Source organism: Delphinapterus leucas, chromosome X, assembly GCF_059928025.1.
Source record: "Delphinapterus leucas isolate spDelLeu-1000000601 "Yukka" chromosome X, BTC_Dleu_Yukka2, whole genome shotgun sequence".
Lineage (NCBI taxonomy): Eukaryota > Metazoa > Chordata > Mammalia > Artiodactyla > Monodontidae > Delphinapterus > Delphinapterus leucas.
In genome coordinates, this window is record NC_143150.1 from 45682302 (window position 1) to 45707499 (window position 25198).

At 42.1% G+C, this 25198-nt stretch overlaps 2 protein-coding genes across 6 annotated transcripts in view; both read left to right on the forward strand.

Moving 5' to 3' along the window:
• The window catches only part of TRMT2B (tRNA methyltransferase 2B), a 40779-nt gene extending 16720 nt beyond the window's left edge, over positions 1-24059 (forward strand). The window contains 7 exon segments of the mRNA XM_089904911.1: positions 5286-5432; positions 6614-6708; positions 6973-7187; positions 7358-7459; positions 8810-8930; positions 9140-9259; positions 12106-24059. Of these exon segments, the coding sequence (XP_089761037.1) occupies positions 5286-5432; positions 6614-6708; positions 6973-7187; positions 7358-7459; positions 8810-8930; positions 9140-9259; positions 12106-12232 (927 nt within the window). The 3' untranslated portion in view covers positions 12233-24059.
• XKRX (XK related X-linked) overlaps positions 12230-25198 on the forward strand; it is a 66052-nt gene continuing 53083 nt past the window's right edge. For 3 of the 5 annotated variants that reach the window (XM_089904280.1, XM_089904279.1, XM_022580782.2), the window contains exon 1: positions 12230-12388. The gene's annotated coding sequence lies outside the window, so the exon portion shown is untranslated. The remainder of the gene's footprint in view (positions 12389-25198) is intronic. The other 2 variants (XM_089904283.1, XM_089904281.1) reach the window with 1 other exon arrangement.

The following is a 25198-nucleotide window of genomic DNA, read 5'->3' on the forward strand; positions in this document are numbered from 1 at the left end:
CTTATCCCATCTCTATCTCCTTGCACTTCAAGTTTGAGCCTTTCCAGGCTTGTGTGGAGCAGGTAAGCCTTACCTCTCATCAGATCCCCCTTTGTAGGCAATCCGGATGTAGCTTCCTTCATCTTGCTAAGTTAGTTGCCATTCCAGTCTTTTATCTGGTTTGCTCTTGTTGTCTTCTCTCCCATTATCTCTGTTCTTTCTTTCATTTATTCATTCAACAAGTACAATTGAGTACCTACAAATGCCAGGCACTATTCTAGGTGCTTAGGATACAATAATGAAGAAAATATCCCTTCCCTTGTGGAACTTATATTTTAGTGGGGGGAGACAGATTTTTAAAAAAAACATAATAAAGTAAATTATATAATATGTTAGAAGGTGATAAGTGCAGTGCTGGTCTGAATGTTTCTGTCCCTCCAAATTTCATATGTTGAAATCCTCACCCCCAAGGTAATAGTATTAAGAGGTTGGGGCCTTTGGGCGGTGCTTAGGTCATGAGAGTGGAGCCCTCATGATTAGGATTAGTGCCCTTATAAAAGAGGACCCAGAGAACTAGCTTGTCCATTCTTTTCATTTATTTATTTATTTATTTGTTTTTAAAAATTTTTTTGGCTGTGTTGGGTCATCGTTGCTGTGCACGGGCTTTCTGTAGTTGTGGTGAGCGGGGGCCACTCTTCGTTGTGGTGCGTGGGCTTCTCATTGTGGTGGCTTCTCTTGTTGCAGAGCACGGGTTCTAGGCACGCAGGCTTCAGTAGTTGTGGCATGTGGGCTCAGTAGTTGTGGCTCATGGTCTCTTGAGCGCAGGCTCAGTAGTTGTGGCGCACGGGCTTAGTGGCTCCGTGGCATGTGGGATCTTCCCGGACCAGGGCTCAAACCCGTGTCCCCTGCATTGGCAGGCAGATTCTTAACCACTGTGCCACCAGGGAAGCCCCTAGCTTGTCCATTCTGCCATGTGAGGTTCCAGTGAAAAGACAGAAGCCGTCATTGAGGAAGCTGTCACCAGACACTGAATCTGCCGGAACCTTGATTTTGGATTTCCCAGTCTCCGGAACTGAGGAATTTTTGTTGTTTATAAGTCATCCAGTTTATGGTACTTTTGTTTTAGCAGTCCAAACAGACTAAGACAAATGCCATGGGGAAAATACAGCAGGATAAGGAGGATGAGAAGTCATAAGTTTGGGGGAAATGCGGGTTGTAATTTTAAATGGGATCAACGTAGGCTTCATTGAGAAGGTGATATTTGAATAAAGCAGTAGTTCTCAACTGGAATTAGTTTTGCCCTACAGGGGACATTTAGCAATGTTGGAGACATTTTTGGTTGTCACCACTGGGGGATGGTTGGACGGTGCTACTGGTATCTGTCTAGTGAGTAGAGGCCAAGGATGCTGTTAAACATCCTGCAGTGCACAGGACAGCCCCCCACAACACAGAATTGACAATAGTGCCAAGGTTGAGAAACTTTGGAATTAAGACTTAAAGGAAATGAGGGTGTCAACCATGTGGAGGTCTGAGGGAAGAGCATTCTAGCCAAAGAGAACAGCCATGGCAAAGGCCCTAAGGTAGGAGTATGGCATGCTTTCTGGAGGAACTGAAGGTAGACTCAGAAGAGTAATAGGAGAAGAGGTAAGGTAGTTAATGGGGACCAGATAGTGTAGTGCCTTAGAGGTCATTGTTGGGACTTTGGCTTTTATTCTGAGCTGTTGGAGGTTTTGATTGGGGGGGCGGGCATCTCATGATATGATTTAGGTTTTAAACAGGATCACTCTGGCTATTATATTGTGTATGGATTGTTGTAGGGAAAGGTAGAGGCACGGAGAGACTAGTTAGGAGGCTCATGTGGTAATCCAGATGTGAGATGATAGCCCAGTGGGAGCAGCAGTGGAGGTGGATGTATCTTGAAGACAGAACTGCAGGATTTCTTGATTGAGTGAGTGAAAGGTATAAGAGAAAGAGAGGAGTGAAAAATGGCTCTAGGTTTTTGGGAGGAGAAAGTGGAACAGTGGAGTTACTTTCTACGGAAATGGAAAAAGCTGTGGCAGAGCAGATTTGAGCAGGGGGAGGTTAGTAGCTCAATTTTGGACATGTTGCATTGAGATACCTATTAGGCATCTGAGTGGATATGTTAAATAGGTAGTTGGATCTGTTAGGATGAGGTTCAAGAATTAGAAATCTTGGAGTTGTTAACATGTAGATGTTATTTAAAATCATGAGACTGGAAGAGATGACCAAGGGAGTGAGAGTAGATAGAAAGAGAACAGGAACATGGACTGAGCCCAGGGGCATTCCCATTTTAAGAGGTCTGGGAGGAGAAGAGGAACCAGTAAAGGTGACTGAGAAGGGGCAGCCAGTGAGGTCAGAGGAAACCAGGAGAGTGTGGGATCCTGAAAGCCTAGTGAAGACAGTGAACTGAGGAGGAGGGGCTCATCAGCTGTGCCAGTGCTGCTGGTAGGTCAAGTAAGATGAGGAGTGTGAATTGACCTTTGAACTGCATGACACGGAGGTCGTTGGTGACCATAATGGGAGCTGTTTAGGTGGAGTGGTGGGGACCTGATTTGAGTGGGTGAGTAGAAGGAGAGGAATGGGAGGCAGTGAATATAGACAGTTCTTTTGAGGAGCTTTGCTACAAAGAGGAGCGGAGAAATGGAACAGTGGCTGGAGGGGAAAGTGGGTTCGAGAAGGTTACTTTTCTTTTTAAAGGTGGGAGAGTTAGAAGAACATGCTTGTGTATTGATGGGAATGATCCAGTAGTGAGGGAGGAAAATGATGCAAGAGAGAGAGAAGGGAGAATTGGTGGATCAATGAGTTTAAATACGTTTATGTCTTTTTTATTCCTTTATTTCATTTTAGTAGGATTTTTAAGAGGAATAGTCTGTTATTTTAACCAGAAGACCCTTTCACTCTTTTTAAAAATTTTATTTTATTGAGGTATAATTGACATGCAACATTGTGTAAGTTTAGGGTGTACAGTGTGTTGATTTGATACATTGATACAGTTGACCCTTGAACAACATGGGGGTTGGGGCGCTGACCCTCTGCACAGTTGAAAATGCACCTATAACTCTGTAGTTGGCCCTCCATATCCTTGGCTTTCCCGTATCTGCAGTTCCATGTCTCGAGTTCAACCAACCCCAGATTCAACCAACCACAGATTGTGTAGTAATGTAGTACGTATTTATTGAAAAAAATCCACATGTAAGTGGACCCACACAGTTCAAACCCATGTTGTTCAAGGGTCAACTGTATATTGCAATATGATGCTTAGGCATTCCCATGTAAGAATAGGAGTTTCAGGCTCTATTTTATAAGTGAAGAAACCAAAGCCTTGGCTCATACAGTGGAGAAGCTGTATTTCATATTTACTTACCCATTATCTTCCAGGTCAGACTCAGTTTTTCAGTTCCCATCCTTCTAGGACCTCAAAGACATTTGAATCTTCTTCCAGAAAACATTCCTTTCCAACCAGCAAGTAAACGACAGTTGAACCAGTCTTTCTTTAAATCACCAACTTCAAAATTTGGAAAAATTTGTTCAGTATAAGTATAGTTAAGCATCTTATGTTGCATTTATATGAAATTATAGCAGAAGTGGTCAAGTGCACCCTTAATTGATTTTTACCCTCTCAAGTGGCACTGTTTTTTGGTGTAACTCTCCTTTCCATGCACTATTTTGGGTTTGTGTGAAAATACAGTGGATCCAGAACCCGTGCATTATGAAAACAAGAGGACCTAGTAAATCAGATAGTGTGTCCTGTTGTGGCAGCAACTGGCTTGTGTTTGAAGTTTGGCTTTAAGGATTTTTGATATCTCAACACTGAATCAGGATTGCTTTTGACCTGTATTTACCAGGGGAAGATGAAGGATCCAACTAAGCTGGTTGGCACCTGGTTATATGAAGAAATACAGAAACAGTGGGCTTACATCAGGAAGTTATAAGTAAGAATGGAATTATAGCAGCTCAGTAGTATATTAGGAATTGCTGCCAGGAGGAATTCACAGAAATGGATGATTATTGTATTCCACACTGTGTACACAACAAGCTGAAATTCTTCATACAGATACCTTTGCTGTTCTTTCATACCTTCTTTCAATAATAATTATTGAGCACTGGTTATGTGCTAGACTCAGGATACAACTCTGAGCCTTCATGGAGCATACTTTTTGGGCTATCATGGATAGGATCCCTCAGTAAGGTTGCAGGGCAGTGATCATGTTTCTTATATCACTGCATTAGTTTGCTAGGACTGCCATAACAAAATCCCACAGACTGGGTGGCTTAAACAACATAAACTTATTTTCTCACAGTCCCGGAGGCTGGAAGTCCAAGATCAGGGTGTCAGCAGGTTTGGTTTCTTCGGAGACCTCTCTCCTTGGCTTGCAGATGGCTGCCTTTCTGCTGTGTCCTCATGTGGGCTTTCCTCTGTGCACGTGCGCATCCCTGATGTTTCTGTGTATCCAAATTTCCTCTTCTTATAAGGACAACAGTCAGATTGGATTAGAGCCCACCTTAACTGCCTCATTTTAACTAATCACCTATTTAAAGGCCCTATTTCCAAACACAGTCACATTTTGAGGTACTGGGGGTTAGGACTTCAATGTATGAATCCTAGGGGGACACAGTTCAGCCCATAACACTCTCCTCTGGACCCCCAAAATTCATGTTCTTCTCACATGCAAAATACATTCACCCCCATTCCAACAGCCCAAAATTCTTAACACATTCCAGCATCAACTCTAAGTCCTAAATCTCATCTAAATGAAGTGTGGATGAGAGGTATCAGTCAAGGTATAATTCATCCTAAGACAGAATTAGCTATGAACCAGTGAAGCTGGACAAATTATCTGCTTCCCAAATACAATCGTAGGACAGGCATAGGATAGACATTTCCATTCCAAAAGGAACAAATCAGAAAGAAGAAAGGGGTCTTGGGTCCCAAGCAAATCTGAAACCTAGCAGGGCAAATTCCACTAAATTTTAAGGCTTGAGAATAATCCTCTATGGGTTGATACTGCCCTCTAGGCCCACTGGTGTGGTGGGCCCACTGGGGTGGCAGCGTGGCCAACTGAAACCACAGCATTCGGACCCACCCTAATGGCCTAATTTTAACTTAAACACATCTTTAAAGACCCCGTCTCCAAATCTGGTCACATTCTGAGGTACTAAGTGTTCAACATATGAATTTGTGTGTGTGGGGGATACACTTCAGCCCATAACAGTCGCTCAGCATGAATAATGAGCTGTCAAACTTTGTTAGTTTTGCCTGTGTAATAGTACTGTTTTCTTCCTAGTACTACAAAGTATTCCTTCGACAGTCCCCATTGGAGCCCTGCCTTCTGTTTCGTGAAGGTGGGTACTGGCGTGAGCTCATAGCCCACACCAATAGCCAAGGGCACACAATGGCCATCATCACTTTCCATCCCCAGGAATTAAGGCAGGTGAGACGCAAAGGATGATAAGGAACAGCTTCTATAGCAGCCCTTACTATCAATATGCTGCAGTTGGTATTTGGAGGTTTCAGGGAAGATAGCAGAAACAATGTATCCATAGAATGTATGGGTTGGAAAGAAGGGTTGGGGATGATGATGAGGAGATGGCAAGGATCCTGTTAACCATGCTGCTGGCATAATGAAACCAAAGAGACTGAGGCTAGGTTACCAAGTTAATTATCATGTGAGGACTCCTGAGGATTTTCACAAGAACTTTGCCCACGGAACTTATTAGGTGTTCTACTAATTCCAGAAGCCAATTTAATAGAGACTAGAATATGGTCAGAATTTCATAATCTACATAATACTTTTACATTTGTAATACACTTAGAGCTTTCAAACATGCCTGTATCAAAATATTCTAATACTTATGTGATCATCTCAAGCAACTTGTGAAGTAGGCTGGAGAGGGAGAGGTATTGTTCCCTTCATTTCACAGCTGAGCAAATGGAGGCATAGAGGTACGCAACGTTAAAGAGCTAGTAAATAGCAAAGCTGTAGGGCTTGAACCCAGGTCGTTGATTCCTGGCCTTTTAACTCTATAGCTCCAACATAGTTCATTGTCATATGTCCTTGTGTCGAGCTAATGGATAGGGCTCTCTGTAGTGACGTAAGAATTTTAAAACGTTTAGAACTCGAAGAAAGGATTTAGTTACCGTGCTCATTCTGTTCCGTGCCCTTTCTTTCCTTTCTCTTAGGACGTGTGTCTTCTGAGGTGGTGTTTGGATGGGTGGATGGGATATTTGAAGTAGAGAAGTATGAAAGGAATTGAAAGGTTATTGCTTATTTGTGATGGGACAAAAGCTTAGTTTAGCTCCTAGGTTACAACAAGAATAACTCTCACACTTTCTTTAGAGAACTATTAAAGAGGCTCAAACCAGAGAAAGTGTCATGTCTGTTGTATAGCATTTGTCAAAAGCCAATAAGCAAAGCAGTGCTTCTGCTGAGATGTGAAAATAGCTTTTTTTTTTTTTTTTGGTCCTACAGAACATTGCTTTAAGTGTTATCTATAACACTTGAGTAATGTGCCTTCTTGTCTGACTACTGCAGGGCTGATTACCATAGAGCTTGGAGAGAAAATTTGTAAGAGGTGGGTTTTTGCTTGACTCCTGATTTTGTGGTCTGGGCAGGAGGAGCTCTGTGTTCAGAAGGAGACTGTAAAGAATTTTTTCACCAAAGGACCAGGAGCAGTCTGTGACTTGACATCACTTTACTTCCAGGAAAGGTAAACCTGGGACAGCCCAACAGCAAGCCGCAGTCTTATGGCTTGCCATAGTCTGGGTTGTGGATTACTGAGGCAGCGCTGCTGATGACCAAGTGTTTGCATGTACCTCCATCCCCTGAGAGGGAAACTCCTCCAGAGCTCTCAGGGCCATGCCATGGAGGCTTTGTCTCCTAGCTGAGATGCTGGGGCCTCCCTCTCCAACCAACCACTAGAGATAGGTTGGCCTGCCATTCCAAGGTGCTTTCTTCTTTTATTCTTTTCTAGCACTACGACCCGTTGCAGCCATCAGCAGTCCCCCTACCAGCTCCTGTTTGGGGAACCCCACATCTTTGAAGATCTCCTGGGGTTGAAGATCTGCATCTCTCCAGATGCCTTTTTCCAGGTTAACATTGCTGGTGCAGAGATACTGTATCGGACTGTGGGGGAGCTGAGTGGAGTGAACTCTAACACCATCCTCCTTGACATCTGCTGTGTAACTGGCAAGTGGCAGCCCAGGGCAGAATCAACACGCAGCTTATCTCCCCAACACCATCCACGCAGCACCCAGGGCCCTTGCAGCCGAGGTGGGGAGGTGGTGGTAGTGGTGCAGGCATAACCTCATTGGTAATACCATAAAATACCCTCCTCTTATTCTCTCCTACTTCCCCAGGTGTGATTGGTCTCTCTCTGGCTCAGTATACCTCCTAGGTCCTTGGGATTGAGTTGGTGGAGCAGGCGGTAGAGGATGCCAGGTGGACTGCAGCCTTCAATGGTACACTGCTCACATTCTGGGGAGAAATTAAGAGCTGTAGTTGTTCTGTACTATGGGAACGGTTGTGTGGGAAAGGGCATCTACTGTATCCATGACTGGGGAGGAAGGGAAGGTGTTCTGGAGTGCTCAGAGTTGGATCCTGATGACTTTCTAAAAGAGGTCCCCCTGTTGTTTTCTTTTTTTTTTTTTTTAAATTGAAGTATAGTTGATTTCAGTGTTGTGTTAGTTTCAAGTATACAGCAAAGTGATTCAGTTATATATATATATATGTATATATATATATTCTTTTTCAAATTATTTTCCCTGGGCTTCCCTGGTGGCGCAGTGGTTGAGAATCCTCCTGCCGATGCAGGGGTCACGAGTTCAGGCCCTGGTCCAGGAGGATCCCACATGCTGCGGAGCAGCTGGGCCCGTGCGCCGCAAGTGCTGAGCCTGCGCCCTAGAGCCTGTGAGCCACAACTACTGAAGCCTGTGCTCCGCAACGGGAGAGGCCACAGCAATGAGAGGCCCGTGCACTGCGGCGAGGAGTGGCCCCCACTCACCACAGCTAGAGGGAACCCGGGCACAGCAACGGGGACCCAACACAGCCAAAAATAAATAAATTCATTAAAAAAATTATTTTCCCTTATAGGTTATTACAAAATATTGAGTAGAGTTCCCTGTGTTATACAGTAGGTCTTTGTTGGTTACCTATTTTATATATAGTAGTGTGTATATGTTAATCCCAAACTCCTAATTTATCCCTCCCTAAATCTTTTTGTTTCTATCCAGAAAAAGCCTAAGGGAAGGAATAAGCCTAGCTGATAGGAAGGGAACTTGGCAAAACTTTGAATAATACAGAAGAGCCTTCTTGACATTAGACTCATGAGGCATCATAACAATACAATAGGTTTCAAACTATTTTTAGCAGTAGGACCTTTTCTTTGAACAAAGTCTTAGGCCAAACTGCAACATAGAAAAAAGATTTTCTTTCCCCTCTACCTCACTTCTAGACAGCTCCTGAGGCTCCATGTGAAAGCCTCCAATATAGCAGAAGGAGCACTTGAGTTATAGTCAAGGTTCTCTTCTTGGTATAGGTCCTTATGTGCTGTGTGAGTCACTAAGTTGTAAAATAACACATCTAGTCTCTCAAGCTGAAAGGCCGACAGAGATATTGCAAGGGAAAGCACATTGGAAAAAATGAAGCAGCTCCAAAAGCATTTCTTTCATTGTTATGCAGAAGTATGTTAGATCTAAAGGGAAGATGGCAGAGCCCTCCCTGCTTTCTGTACGTTTCTATAAAGCTGAAGCTCCCCACCCCCAACTGCTTGGCTTGCATTTTGAGTTATGGCACGTGGGCCTCTCTTGCAGGCATCACCAACTGTGAATTCCATACTGGTCGAGCAGAGAAGATTTTGCCACAGATACTAAAGTCAAAGGAAGATGGGCAGTTAATTGTTGCTGTAGTGAACCCAGCCCGGGCCGGGACTGCGTAAGGATGACTAGATTTCCTGCTACAGAGCTAGTTAGGTATTCCCATGATGTCCACCAGCTTTGGTCTCTCATTTCTACACCATGTTAAGGCTGCTCTCAGTTAGCTGGCTCTGAACCTGCTTCTCCTCTTTTCCTAACCAGTGCTATGTGCCAGCCAGTTGCAAGTTTGTGATAACCTGGACCATGATAGTTTAATTATACTAATAGCAATGTGTTTCTTCCTTTAGATTACCAGGTGGTTCAAGCCATTCGAAACTACAGGGCCATCCGCATACTAGTTTTTGTTTCCTGCAAGCCTCATGGTGAAATCACAAGGAACATCATTGAGTGAGTCTTGACTTCGTTTTTAAATTATTTTTCCTGGGCTTCCCTGGTGGCGCAGTGGTTGAGAGTCTGCCTGCCGATGCAGGGAACACGGGTTCGTGTCCCGGTCCGGGAAGATCCCACATGCCACGGAGCGGCTAGGCCCGTGAGCCATGGCCGCTGAGCCTGCGCGTCCGGAGCCTGTGCTCCGCAACCGGAGAGGCCACAACAGTGAGAGGCCCACGTACCACAAAAAATTAATTAATTAATTTTTCCTGATGGTCAAAGTAATCCTTATTGTTACGCTTATTGTGCAGAATTTGGAAAGTGTACAGAAGTATAAAGAAATTAAAAAGTCATTATACTGTCATCAAGAGTCAATTATAGGGCCAGGTCTTGGATGAGGCAAATAAAGCAACCCACATCAGGTACAAAATTTAAGAGGATGCCCCAAATCTTAGTAATCAAGTTGCATTTTTTTTTTTGGCGGTACATTACATTTATTTAATGAAATACCATATAGCCAATAAAAGTGAGGTAACTACATATAGTGGAGAGATGCTCATGATGCGTTATTATGTGAAGAAGCTGTTATAAAACAGTGTGTATAGTATGTACAGTGTGACTCCACTTTAAGAAACCAATTTAAATGTACATATTTGGAGAGATATATCCTGAAAAGTTAGAAGCACGTATTCTTCTCTGAATGGTGAGTTTATAGGTGAATTTTTGTTCTCATTTTTACTTGACTTCCTGTGATAAGGGAAAAAGTAATTTGCTTAGAAAGTTTTCAGTAGAATAATTCAGTAATATATATATTAATAACCTATTGTGTGCAAATCATACAGAAAAGGGTATGACTCAGGCCCCTTGCTCCATTCACCATTGAACCCCTACTCTGTCACACACTGAGAACACAGAGATGAATAATAAGCAGTTTTTCCTCATTTCTAGCCTCAAAAAGATTATATACTCCCATGAGGAAGATGGTTTAAAAAACCCAGGTAGTTACATTAAATGTGATAGCTGTGGGAACACAGAGGAAGGGCTTAAATTTTAAGGAATTGTGTTCCTGTACTTTCTCCTTGGTTTATCAAACTGAATATTTTTTCTTTGAATTTTTGAATTTTATTTTATTTATTTTTTTATACAGCAGGTTCTTATTAGTTATCATTTGCCTTATGTATTGAGGTGCTTCTATGTTGGGTGCATATATATTTATAATTGTTATATCTTCTTCTTGGATTGATCCCTTGATCATTATGTAGTGTCCTTCCTTGTCTCTTGTAACATTCTTTATTTTAAAGTCTATTTTATCTGATATGAATATTGCTACTCCAGCTTTCTTTTGATTTCCATTTGCATGGAATATCTTTTTTCCATCCCCTCACTTTCAGTCTGTATGTGTCCCTAGGTCTGAAGTGGGTCTCTTGTAGACAGCATATATATGGGTCTTGTTTTTGTATCCATTCAGCGAGCCTGTGTCTTTTTTTTTTTTTTTTTTTTTTTTCAGTACGCGGGCCTCTCACTGTTGTGGCCTCTCCCATTGCGGAGCACAGGCTCCAGACGCGCAGGCTCAGCGGCCATGGCTCATGGGCCTAGCCGCTCTGCGGCATGTGGGATCCTCCCGGACCAGGGCACGAACCCGTGTCCCCTGCATCGGCAGGCGGACTCTCAACCACTGCACCACCAGGGAAGCCCGAGCCTGTGTCTTTTGGTTGGAGCATTTAATCCATTCACATTTAAGGTAATTATAAATATGTAAGTTCCTGTTACCATTTTCTTAATTGTTTTGGGTTTGTTTTTGTAGGTCCTTTTCTTCTCTTGTGTTTCCTGCCTAGAGAAGTTCCTTTAGCATTTGTTGTAGAGCTCGTTCGGTGGTGCTGAATTCTCTTAGCTTTTGCTTGTCTGTAAAGCTTTTGATTTCTCCATCAAATCTGAAGGAGATCCTTGCCAGGTAGAGTAATCTTGGTTGTAGGTTCTTCCCTTTCATCACTTTAAATGTGTCATACCACTCCCTTCTGACTTGTAGAGTTTCTGCTGAGAAATCAGCTGTTAACCTTATGGGAGTTCCCTTGTATGTTATTTGTCGTTTTTCCCTTGTTGCTTTCAATAATTTCTTTGTCTTTAATTTTTGCCAATTTGATTACTATGTGTCTTGGCGTGTTTCTCCTTGGGTTTATCCGGTATGGGACTCTCTGCACTTCCTGGACTTGGGTGGCTATTTCCTTTTCCATATTAGGGAAGTTTTTGACTGTAATCTCTTCACATATTTTCTCAGGTTCTGTCTCTCTCTCTCTCTTCTCCTTCTGGGACCTTTGTAATGCGAATGTTGTTGTGTTTAATGTTGTCCCAGAGGTCTCTTAGGCTGTCTTCATTTCTTTTCATTCTTTATTCTGTTCCACAGCAGTGAATTCCACCATTCTGTCTTCCAGGTCACTTATCCATTCTTCTGCCTCAGTTATTCTGCTATTGATTCCTTCTAGTGTATTTTTCAGTTCAGTTATTGTATTGTTCATCTCTGTTTAGGTGTTTGTTCTTTAATTCTTGTAGGTCTTTGTTAAACATTTCTTGCATCTTCTCAATCTTTGCCTTCATTCTTTTTCCGAGGTCCTGGGTCATCTTCACTATCATTATTCTGAATTCTTTTTCTGGAAGGTTGCCTATCTCTACTTCATTTAGTTGTTTTTCTGGGGTTTTATCTTGTTCCTTCATCTGGTACTTAGCCCTCTGCCTTTTCATCTTGTCTATCTTTCTGTGAATGTGGTTTTTGTTCCACAGGCTGCAGGATTGTAGTTCTTCTTGCTTCTGCTGTCTGCCCTCTGGTGGATTAGGCTGTCTCAAACTGATATTATGATTTCTTTCTACAGGTTGTGCTGTCCTCCAAACTCTGCTAAGAAGTTCCTTGGTGAGCCTTTCGCCCTAAGACAAGCTGTGCCTGTGGATCTGTTCCCCCACACCCCGCACTGTGAGCTGGTGCTTCTCTTCACTCAATAAGCAGCCTCCTACAAGCCTGCAGGTTCTTTGTTAAGGCTGAAGTGTCAGTAACTTCCAGGTCTAGCATATTGCTACATCGCTGACCCTGAGAGCATTACCGAGGAAACCAATCTTTGGACCCTGAGCAGGAAGAATATAGTGGACCTCCTACCTGAGGTAGATTTATAACCTTAGTTTTCACGTTTGCTGCCTCTCTTGCATGTTTGCCTGGTTGTGACCACTCCTTAGCCCTGGATCTGGACTGTTCCTTCTTTTTGCTGTCAGTCTATCATGGCTCCCTTGATCCTAGTTTACAGTCTGTCTCCCCTGTCTAGCTCTGCCTGTGGTGGAGTGACAACTGAGCTTTTCTCCACATCTGGTCATAATTTCACATTGACTCGGGTTTCTGTATTTGCCTGGAGATTTTACTAGATGTGTTCTGCATTCATGAGGTAGCCAAGGATTAGAACTAGAAACAAGTCTAGCTTTTTTAAAAAGCAGAGTAAGCTATGAAATGATTGCAGAGTGACTGTGTGATCTCAGTAGAGATTCATTACTTTGGGTTTTCTAGGCTTTGAGGCTTCCAGAACAGGTTTTAAAAATGTGGTTACCCTTAGGAGCAATACCACCAATTAGCTCTCACCTGTGGAGGGAGAAGTGGTTGTAGTAGAGACCCTATGGGAAAGGAGAGCTTCAAAGAAGAAACTGAATACCTATAATTGGGCTGTGTAGTATGGGTATTGAAACTGACATTCTCTAGTCATGATTTCTTCAACTCTGGAGTTCTTGGATACGTGCCCAACAATTAAATTATGTTTTGAATCTTAACAGACTAAGGACGTGTAACTTAGTGAGCACTGTCTGATTTACAAATTGATATCAGGTCAGCTAGTGTTTTTAATTTTTCTCAATCCTAAATACCTCTAGAGAAGCCCCTTTCTCAGAAAAATATGGCTCTTAAAGCTACTATATAAATATCCATATAAAAAATATTAGAAGGAAATAATCTAAAATGACAAAAAATGTTGATTAATGGTAGTCAGATAAGTTTTATTCCCATTTCCCGATCTTTCATTTTATGTATATAATATATATTTGTATATTATATACATTATGTTTCCATTTCCCTAGTTTATTTTATATAAATAATATTATATTATTTTTATAGCTGAAAAACCTTAATGTAAAGCATAAATGAAAAGCGACTTTTAGTTTCTCCTCCTTTGTTGCCTATATCTGTAAATGGCAATCCCATCTATTAGTTATGTAAACCGGAAGTTGGAGTTATCTTTCTCATTCTCATATCCAACTGCCGACCAGGTGGATTCCACCTGGATATCTTCTAGGTACTCTGAAATCAACATATATAATGTTGCATGCTTCACATCTTTCCCCCAAACCTGTTCTTGCTCCTATATTTCCAATCTTTTTTTTTACATCTTTATTGGAGTATAATTGCTTTACAATGCTGTGTTAGGTTCTGCTTTATAACAAAGTGAATCTGTTATACATATACATATGTCCCCATGTCTCTTCCCTCTTGCATCTCCCTCCCTCCCACCCTCCCTATCCCATCCCTCCAGGTGGTCACAAAGCACCGAGCTGATCTCCCTGTGCTATGCGGCTGCTTCCGACTAACTATTTTGGTAGTGTATATATGCCCATGCCACTCTGTCACTTTCTCCCAGCTTACCCTTCCCCCTCCCCACATCCTCAAGTCCATTCTATAGTAGGTCTGCATCTTTATTCCATCTTGCCCCTAGGTTCTTCTGACCATTTTCTTCCTTCCTTTTTTTTTTTTTTAGATTCCATATATATGTGTTAGCATACAGTATTTGTCTTTCTCTTTCTGACTTACTTCACTCTGTATGACAGACTCCAATCTACTTGGTCACTCAAGCCAGAAGCCTGGGAATTATATCTGAGTCCTTCCTTTCCCATACGCTCTGCCCACATGCAGTGTATCACCAAGTCTCCATCCCTACAGGTTACCATCATCTCTCACCAGATTATTTACTGAAAGGGCCATGTTCTTAACTTGTGCTGCTGTCTTCATTCTTGCCCCCATCCATTCTGTTCTCTACAGCCAGAGTGAGTTTTCTAAAATGCCAGTCTCATTGTGTTTCTCTGGTGCTTGAAATCTGTCTGTTATGGGCTCCTTCTTGCCTTTAAAATTAAGTCTCAGATTCTTCATGAAGCCTCAAAGCCCCTTCATAATCTGGGTAGCCTCATTTTTCTATACACATTGAGTTCCTTTCCTTGAAAAAGATAATTTTTTTCCATTCTGGTCCTTTCTTATTCTGTTTCCTCAGCTGGGAATGTGCTTTTTTCTTTTGGCTAACTCAACTCATTTTTCTATTTTTAACTTAGCTATCCCCTAAGGAATATCTGATGAATAAATATAGGATTAGCTGTAGGTAATCAGCTTCCTGGTAATTCTATTAGTGTTACACCTTGTAAGTAAGATGATCTTAGAATTATGCTTTCGTCATTTCTATAATGAAAAGTTTTAAGCATACAAGAAAGTTGAAAGAATAATACAATGAACACCAGTATACCCACCACCAGGATTCAACAAATGTTAACATTTTGCCATATTTACTTTATCTGTGTGTGTATCTGTTCTTTGATAAACCATTTGAAAGTAAGTGGTAGACACCATGACACTTCACCTTTAAACGTCTCAGCATCCATCTTCTAAGTGTAAGGACATTTTTCTACATAACCATAATACCGTAAGCCCAGCTAAAAAAGAAATTACCAGTACCTCACTGATCTTTGCTAGTGTTATCCATTATCTAGTACAGTGCTTCCCAACGTGTGGTCTGCAAACTGCTTGATGGTTCAGAGGGAGATAAGGAGCTTGTACCAGAGTGTGTATCAGTGCACCACATCCTTCATTGAGGAAGTTTTCTTACCAAAAATATGTCAGCCAGATTAAATAGTGTGATAAGTGACCTGGTTCATTTACATCTGTGGGCTAGCTGGGTAGTACGGCTCTATATTCAGATTTCCCCAGCTGTCCCCTGAAGTCTTTTATGGCCAGTTCACATGTTGCATTTGAGTGTGGTCTCTCTTTAGTGTCTTTTAATCTAGAACAGTCTCCCCACTTTTTGTTAATCACTGACTTTTAGAGACCAGGTCTGCCCCACTTATGAATCTTTCTGACTGTTGTGTGTGTGCCCAACTGTCCTAGTTTTCCTGGGACTTTCCTGGTTTAACACTGATCCTGCATCCTGGACAGTCCTCAGTCCTGGGTAAACCAGGATGGTTTGTTTTCTTATGATAGTGCTTAGCTTTCCCTTCCAGCACCTGAGTTTCCTGTAAACTGGAAGTTGTTAGGTCCAGAGGCTTGATTAGATTCAGTTTTGATAAGTATGCTTCATAAATAATGCTGTGTACTTCATGTAGCATCCCATCCAGTGGTACATATGGCAGTTGTCCACTCTTTAGTAAAGGTGATGGTTAAGGTGGTGGCCCTCAGAACTCTCCATGTAATTTTAATTTTCTCTTCCTAATTAGCAAGAAATCTGGGGTGTTACTTTGGTACCATGTGACTGTCCTGTTCCCCAATAACCTCTCACCTAAAATTTCAGCATCCATCAATTCCTGTTTCCTCACTCAGTAATTTGTTTTTCTAATTTTTAAAATGTATTTCCTGACTTTGTGATTTAATCAGGGGTTGCAAGATGGTGATTTCCTAATTCTATCATCCAGTCTATGTTTCTTAGCTGGCATTCTTCTGTAAAGATGAGCTTTCTCTCATCTATAGGATATGAACCAAAAAGATCATGTAAAGGCCTAATTCTTTTCCCTCGAATACCAATTTTCAGAGCAAGTTGATGTAATAGTTACTTCCAATAGTAGAGAAGTAGTTTTACTTATTGTTTTGGAAGTCACTTAATTCAATGTTTTTCTTAATGTAAATTCAGTGCTTTACATTCAGTTCAGCATTTTCTTTGTAATGCTCAAATTTTCTCCAGTTTGGCCAGTGGGAGTCCCTTTAGTCCTTTTGACATGCTTCCATGAGTCTTTGAGCACTTCTGACAGAAAATTCCTAGGCTCAGCATACATTTCTCTGGCCTAGTCCTGGAATCAGCTGTTTCCAAGGAGCCCTGGTTCCTTTTAGTGGAGGATGGATGCTGGATGTTAGAAGCAAAATCTAATAGTACTGGGCTTCCCTGGTGGCGCAGTGGTTGAGAGTCCGCCTGCCGATGCAGGGGACACGGGTTCGTGCCCCGGTCCGGGAAGATCCCACATGCCGTGGAGCGGCTGGGTCCGTGAGCCATGGCCGCTGAGCCTGCGCGTCCGGAGCCTGTGCTCCGCAACGGGAGAGGCCACAACAGTGAGAGGCCCGCGTACAGAAAGAATAAAAAAATCTGATAGTACTGTATTCCAATCTGTGAGCTGTAAAACATTACCACAGTGACCAAGTGTCCCGATTTACTCTGAATCTGGAACTTTCGGTGCTAAAACCAGGAGCATCCTAAGCAAACCAGGACAACAAGTTGGTCACCCTAAATTGGTCACATTGTTTTTTAATTATTATTTTTAATTTTATTGAAGTATAGTTGATTTACAATTCCCATTGTTAATACACAGTAATGATTAAGGAAGAATAGTGGAAATTGGGATTGGGACACATGGACCAGTAGTAGCTAAAGTAGCTATAAATTCTCAGGAAATTTAAGGGTTTATACTAAATGATCTCTTCCAGCTGTAAAATATCTAGGTCTAGGGCAGTGGATCACAAGCTTCAGTGCACATTTGTATCACCTTTAAAAACGCTGATCCCTGGGCCTCAGACATTACAATTTCATTGGTTTAGGGAGGGGCTCAGACATCAGTATTTTTTAAATGCCCACCAGTGATTCTCACGTGCAGCCAAGGCTGAGAACCAGTGGTCCACGGGGGGCTCTACCTTTCAAAGTGTGGTCCCTGGACCAACAGCATTGGCATCACCTAGGAGCCTGTTAGAAATGCAGACTTTCAGGTTCCACCCTAACTGGATCAGAACCTCTGAGGGTGAGGCCCAGCTATGTGTGTTTTATTTAATGTGCCCTCCAGGTGATTCTGATGCACACTCAAGTTTGAGAACCACTGGTTTAGAGTGACAGTTCTCAGCCTTGGTTGTGTCAACTGAAATAAAAACACATAACGTGAGAGCTGTGAGTTCAGTTTTATTTGGGGACTTAACTGAGGACTAACGCCCGGGAGACAGCCTATCAGAGAGCTCTGAGGAACTGCTCCAAAGAGGTAAGGGGGGAGGTCAGCATGTATGTGATTTTGGCGAAGGGGATATGTGCAACCAAGCACACATCCTGGTAGAAGGTTGCTGCTAGTCACGAGGAACAGACATCTTAGCTAATGATTTTAGTGCTTTTCTAAGTATGGGAAGATGCAAGAATCTGGGTTCATAAAAATTTTTCCTGAAAATATGTAACTGAGGGCCTGTTCTGCCTGTTTTCCCAGAGCAGAGTGCCTCATTCTTGATCTTCGCTCTGCATTCCTTTCAGGGTGTACTGTAGGTAGAACTGGATGGTGGACAATATTCTTTGTTTTACAGTTGCAATATTAGAATCACCTGGGGACCTTTTTTTTTTTAGCATTTTTAAGCAATTTTTACTTTTAAAAGTATTTTTATTTAAGATACGTATTTTTTAAAATGTTTATTTTATATTGGAGCATAGTTGATTTACAGTGTTATGTTAGTTTCAGGTGTACAGAAAAGTGATTTAGTTATACATATACATATATCCATTCTTTTTCAGATTCTTTTTCAGATTCTTTTCCCATATAGGTTATTACAGAATATTGAGTAGAGTTCCCTGTGCTATACAGCAGGTCCTTGTTGATTATCTAGTTTATACATGGTGGTGTGTATATGTTAATCCCAACCTCCTAGTTTATCCCTCTCCCTCACCTTTTCACCTGGGGACCTTTTTTTTTTTTCTGGGGACCTTTTAAAACAGAGATTCCAGGATGTCATCCCCTCAGAGATTGATTTAATTCACTTTGGGTGTGGCCCTAGCCTCATTATTTTAAAAGCTCCCTAGATGTCTCTAATGTGTAGGTAAGGCTGAGAATCATGGTCTAGGGCTTTTTTCCTCCAAGCCCAGAGTTTGGCTTGGTGAGTAAAACTGCACATGAAGTTGCAGGTAAAAAACTAACTAGTTGGATAATACGTAGGTCAAATAGCTTGCTTTTCTGCTTCCTCCTTGTCTACATCCATGCAGGGTCTCTGAGCAGTGGTTTGCAGCCCTTTGCAAAGGTTTTCATCCCTTTAAAGTACTTTATTTCCCATTCTTTCTGCAGTTATTTTGGTGGGTGTGGTGGGGAGTGGGGCTTAGATACCATCAGTTACTAGTGATCCTAGACAAGCCTTAAAAGTTGACCCTCATACATGGCAAGAGAAAAGTGAGCTCATTTTAATATTAAAGTAGGACAGTTGTTCTAAGGGTTTGTCCTCAGCCTGCTTCCCACCTGGCTTCTAGAACTGGCTTCTTCACATTAGGCTCATCTCAGAGTTGCTGAACGTCTGAGTGCAAATTTTGCCATTGCCCTTATTGCAGGTGTGGAGTTGCACCTACGGCCGTGCTTCTCAGTCTTGGCTGCACATTGAACTCCTCTGGGAGTTCAAAAAATCCTGGTTGTTTGAAAAATCCTTCTCAAAAAATCCTGGTTCCTGGAACTTGAGCACTACCCCCACATCTTCTAATTTAATTGGTCTGGGATGTGGCCCAAGCATCTGGACTTTTTAAAGATGCCCCGAAGATGATTCTAACGTGCAGCCAGGGTTATGATCCTCCGATTAGGGCTGTGGTTCCCAAACTTGTCTGCACATTAAAATCCCCTGGGGTTCTTTTAAAACTTCCAAAACCCAGGCCACACCCCAGATCAATTAAGTCTTCACAGTCTCTGGGGGTGGGACACAGGCATTGGTAATTTTGAAGTTTCCCCAGTGATTCCCATATGCAGCCAGCCTCGAAAACCACAGGGTTAGGGTATTTGATTGTTTGGAGGCTGGGAGAGAGAAGAGAATGATTGTCATTTGCTGAGATTTAAGTCTTCCAGCCCTTCACTTTTAAAATCACGTTGCCAGTTTATAATTTACAGGGTCATCATTGTCATTTTTCTAAGAAATATATTTCAAAATGGAATGCCATATAGTCATGAACCAGTTGAAGCTCCCTTAGAGCTCACCAATTAATGCAAGTGTGAAAAGACAGTTGAAGTGGAATATAATTATTGTGTCCCAGACTTTAAAAATTTCCATCAGCTGATTTGATTTCATCATTATATGTATCTGCACATTATAGTTCCCATTGTTTCTCATCAAAGGAGACTAAGTGGCAGGGTGGGGGTGTGTGTGTGCAATGCTGACATCTAGCCCAGAGCCACAAAATGGAGGAACATGTCAATATCCTCAAGTTCATTCCTAACTGTTAGGGATCCTCAGGGTACACAGAGGGGAGAGGACTTTTCTCTGAGGACCTAAAAAAGGAATTTAAATATATAAAGGTGTTGGGATTCACTGATTGCATTTACTGATCACCTTTACTTGTAACCAATCCAAGGAATACCTAAGGAGAAGAGAGGGCTGTTACTTAGCTCTTTAATGGTCTCTCTCCTCCAACTAGACTGTAAGATTTGAGGGAATAAGGGCTGTTCAGTGTTGTATCTCTGTCTAGCACCCAGCGCAGTGACTGAAATGGAGCAGGTGCTCAGAGCGGCAATATAGCATACTGGCCAAGACGACCAGCTCTGGAATCAGGCTGACCCAGCCTTGAATTCTGGCTCCATCACTCTATGCTGTGTGACCTTGGGTGAGTTACTTAACCTCTTAAATCCTCTGGAAACAATATTTGTAAAGCACTTTGCAAATTGCCTGGCACATAGTTGGCATGGATTATGGGGGGAGTTATTCTTGATTATCCGATTATTTGTTGAAGGAATAAATGGATGTTATAGCCTGCTTTCCCTTTCCTCTCAAGATTAACGAGTCAAAATAACCTAATCAATTTGGTTTTTGTAAGATTTCAATACTTAATTTCAGGCAAACAAAACCAAACACACATTGGAAAGAGTACCTTCCCTGTTGGTGTGGGTGTTTCTCAGCATTTATGTTACACTCAAATATTACAGCTTCTAGTAAAAAGTTTCAATGCAGTTTGAAGAAAAATGACACATAGGAAACAGATAAGGCCATCCTGCTCATTTTGTCACCTTCATAATATTGGTTGCTAAAATAACCCACTTGTCAAATCCCTTTGTACTACTGTGAGAAGTGCTGATGTAAGACATGTTTTCTGAAAATAACCATGATGAGGTGTTCTGAATTAAGGGCTTTGGTACAGAAGTGATAGAGTTCCCTTCTGGGTAGAATAGCTCAGGATCATAAATTGCCCATACACCTACTGGCTTACCTGTTCCACCTCCTAAAAGGAAACTTGTTTCTAGGGGTGTTTTTTTTAAACTAAACATTCTATATATAATCACTACATGGGATCCTGGATTGGATCCTGCACAGAAGGACATTAGTGGAAAAACTGGTGAAATATGAATGAAGTCTGTAGTTTAGTAAATAGTTTTTGTTTTTTTGCGGTATGCGGGCCTCTCACTGTTGTGGCCTCTCACATTGCGGAGCACAGGCTCCGGATGCGCAGGCTCAGCGGCCATGGCTCACGGGCCCAGCCGCTCCGCGGCATGTGGGATCTTCCCCGACCGGGGCACGAACCCGTATCCCCTGCATCGGCAGGCGGACTCTCAACCACTGCACCACCAGGGAAGCCCTGTAGTTTAGTAAATAGTATTGTGTTAACATTAATGTCATAGTTTTGATCAATATACCAGAGTTATATGAGGTGTTAACCTTAGGGGAAGCTGGGTGAAGGGTATATAGGAACTCTTTGTACTATATTTACAACTCTTCTGTAAATCTAAAATTATTTCAAAATACAAGGTTTAAAAAAATATCTACACATAGTCTTTTAAAAACTAAACATACTGATTGGAAGCTAATTCTAGAAAAACCAAGTCTGGGCAGGTGTTGAAGCCAGGACCCCAGAAAGAGAATAGTGCTCACCCAGACACCCAAATATGTGCTAGATGTTTGGCTAACTCTAAGCACTACCAGTGACAAGGTGACAAGGGGTGGGGTTGGGGGAGAGCATTTAGCAATTCTTTTTCAATAAGGAATTTCTGTCAGCCTATCAAAAAACAGCTCCTTTCTCTCCATATAAGCTAGCTTAGTTCAAAACACAGCAGTCCGACTTCAGAGAGGTCCAAAAACATGTTTCCTTAAACTCCCATCTTAGAGTTTGGTGGGCTAGGTGTTCTGAAGGAATTTCTCATTGGAGTGCTAAACCTGAAATGATAACGTGCCCTGATCTTGAGAAGGGGCGTGGGAAGAGGAAGAATCCAGTCATTTTAAAGCACCAGCCCCCTTAGCATTCAGTTCTTCTTTATTCCCTGAATTAAATGATCTGCAGAGTTAACTCCTGTGTCACTTAAAAGACAGGTGCCTCAGTAACCTAGCATGACCAGCACGACAGTTTTAAAAAAGTGTATTATAATAAAAGGTGTTGTGTGTGGGGGGGGGGGTGGAAACTCAGAGGACTGTGGTGCTTCATTTTCTTTGGTTCTTTAGGGATGAACTCTTCGATGTGTGTTTTCCATAGTTCTGATTGGCATGTGTACCTATTTCCTACTTTGCTGTTTTCATGTAACATTATTTCACATTCTGGTTCCCACCTGCACAGTGTGCATAGTTTGCATCTTTAATGGCCGTATAACATTCCATTGTATCGAACAGCAGGATCGTTCTTAGGGCTGGGCTCATTTTTCTGAGCAGATATAAAAGGCCTGCTGTCTCTTAGCATCAGAGGTCTATTTTAGCTCCTGGAAGTGGTGACTGGCAGGAGCGTGGGATTGCGTGGGATTCTTGAGTCATCATAGAACAGCGCAGTTTGAGGCTTTGTTAACATCGTTCTGCCCGGCACCTGACAGCAGAGCCTCCCGGGCTCCCTGAACCTGATCTGGGCACTTCAGGGGCACCGGAGTGGACGTACAAGCCCCCTGACTCCCACGACCCTCAGCTGATACTATCTCCCTGCCAACAGCAGGAAGTTCCTCCTGCTTTCTCTCTTGCCTGGGATAACAACTCCACCTGTGTTTTCCACGTAACTTGATATGGAAGAAAAGGCAAGGAGGAGTGGGAGGATGGATTATTATAGCTAAAGGAATAAGGCACAGGTCGGGGTGCCATGGCTGCAGTTCTTTTAGGCACACCTGTGAAAATAAAGTGGGATGGGGGGATGGTTTCAAGTCCTGGAAAGCTGGGCGATAGAGCTCCTGTTCTCTACACCCCTTCCTGTCAGAAATCCAAGTTTGGCCCATCCAATAAAGGGTTTACAGGGGTGAGTGACAAAGCAGTGAGTCCAGGCATGAGCGCTACTCCACCCATAGCCAATGGTGTTTTATAGTTAAGGATGCTAATTGGCAAAATTCTCCTGAGTGGTGTTGTGTTCGGTGTATTTGGTTAGGTCTTGCCAGTTGCAACTGCCTTGAAAACGAGTGATTTTTAATAGGATACTGGGAGGGAAGAGTGATATTAGAAACACCACTGGGATGGCCCAGACACTCAAATCTCCATGGGATTTGTGACTAGGTTAGCTATTCCTGGTTTCCATCTCCACCCCTACATTACCACAGTTCTTCCTTAACCCTTATGGTGTACTGAATCTCCGACCCACGTTCTGCAGATCATTACTGGATACCAACCTTACTGATTGGGCAATACACGGTGGGTAGAAACAGTATATGAAGAGTAGTAACAAGATTTCAGGAGTAAAAACCATTCAGAGCAGAGGGACACCTCTACCTATACATATGGAATTCTCTAGTCCGAAAGCCCAGGCCTGTCTTTCAAGACAAAGTGGACAAGTATCCGGAGCCACATGGGGCTTGTTGAATGATGGGCCAGGGTTATATGTTCAAAGTGTCTCTGACAGGAGCTAGACTTTAAAAATCCTGGAGGAGGGAGGCCAAGACCTTGACAATGAGAGAAACTCCAAGGCAACCGCTTGCCTGAAAGAAAATTTACCCTCAAGGCTCAAGAAACTCTCACTGATCTTGGTCCCTGGGCTGCCACGCTAAGACAGATTTGTAAGACCTCTTTGGCAGGTTTAGGATTCTCAAACCTGGGAATCGTTGCTTGGCAGTGGTTATAGTTACCCTAGATCCCTATACTATTTGTATTTTAGAATCTAAGACATCTCTCTTTGGGTTGTTCTTTGCAGAAAAGAGGATACTTCTCTCAGAAAGGGGGTATAGCTATCTAATGATCTAAGATCCTCCCCTAATCATAATAATAGTAGCTAACATTTCATGAGCTACTTATTTTGTGCCAGGCACTCTGCTGAGCATTTTGCTCTGGATTGTCCCCTTTGATTCTCCCAACAAGCCTGTGAGGTACATACTCTTATTCCAGTCTTCACTGGGGAAAATTGCTTGGTCACCCAGCTTGATAAAGGGTTTGGAGTATGGTAACAGCCTGCAGCAACAAAACTATTCAGTCAAAAATAAATAAGAATACACTAATTATGAAAAATCTGAAAGAGAAATTAAAGAAACACTCCCATTTACCATTGCAACAAAAAGAATAAAATACCTAGGAATAGACCTACCTAAGGAGAAAAAAGACCTGTATGCAGGAAACTATAAGACACTGATGAAAGAAATTAAAGATGATACAAACAGATGGAGGGATATATACCATGTTCTTGGATTGGAAGAATCAACATTGTGAAAATGACTATAGATTCAGTGCAATTCCCATCAAACCACCTATGGCATTTTTCACAGAACTAGAACAAAAAAGTTCACAATTTGTATGGAAACACAAAAGACCCCGAATAGCCAAAGCAATCTTGAGAAAGAAAAACGGAGCCGGAGGAATCAGGCTCCTGGACTTAAGACTATACTACAAGCTACAGTAATCAAGACAGTATGGTACTGTCACAAAAACAGAAATATAGATCAATGGAACAGGATAGAAAGCCCAGAGATAAACCCATGCACCTATGGTCACCTTATCTTTGATAAAGGAGGCTAGAGTATACAGTGGAGAAAAGACAGCCTCTTCAATAAGTGGTGCTGGGAAAACTGGACAGCTACATGTAAAAGAATGAAATTAGAACACTCCCTAACACCATACACAAAAGTAAACTCAGAATGGATTAAAGACCTAAATGTAAGGCCAGATACTATAAAACTCTCAGAGGAAAACATAGGCAGAACACTCTATGACATAAATCACAGGAAGATCCTTTTGACCCACCTCCTAGAGAAATGGAAATAAAATAAAAAATAAACAAATGGGACCTAATGAAACTTCAAAGCTTTTGCACAGCAAAGGAAACCATAAACAAGACCAAAAGACAACCCTCAGAATGAGAGAAAATATTTGCAAATGAAGCAGCTGACAGAGGATTAATCTCCAAAATTTACAAGCAGCTCATGCAGCTCAATATCAAAAAAACAAACAACCCAATCCAAAAATGGGCAGAAGACCTAAATAGACATTTCTCCAAAGAAAATATGCAGACTGCCAACAAACACATGAAAGAATGCTCAACATCACTAATCATTAGAGAAATGAAAATCAAAACTACAATCAGGTATCACCTCACACTGGTCCGAATGGCCATCATCAAAAAATCTAGAAACAATAAATGCTGGAGAGGGTGTGGAGAAAAGGGAACCCTCTTGCACTGTTAGTGGGAATGTAAATTGATACAGCCACAGTGGAGAACAGTATGGAGGTTCCTTAAGAAGCTACAAATAGAACTACCATATGACCCAGCAATCCCACTCCTGGGCATATACCCTGAGAAAACCACAATTCAAAAAGAGTCATGTACCACAGTGTTCATTGCAGCACTGTTTACAATAGTCAGGACATGGAAGCAACCTAAGTGTCCATCA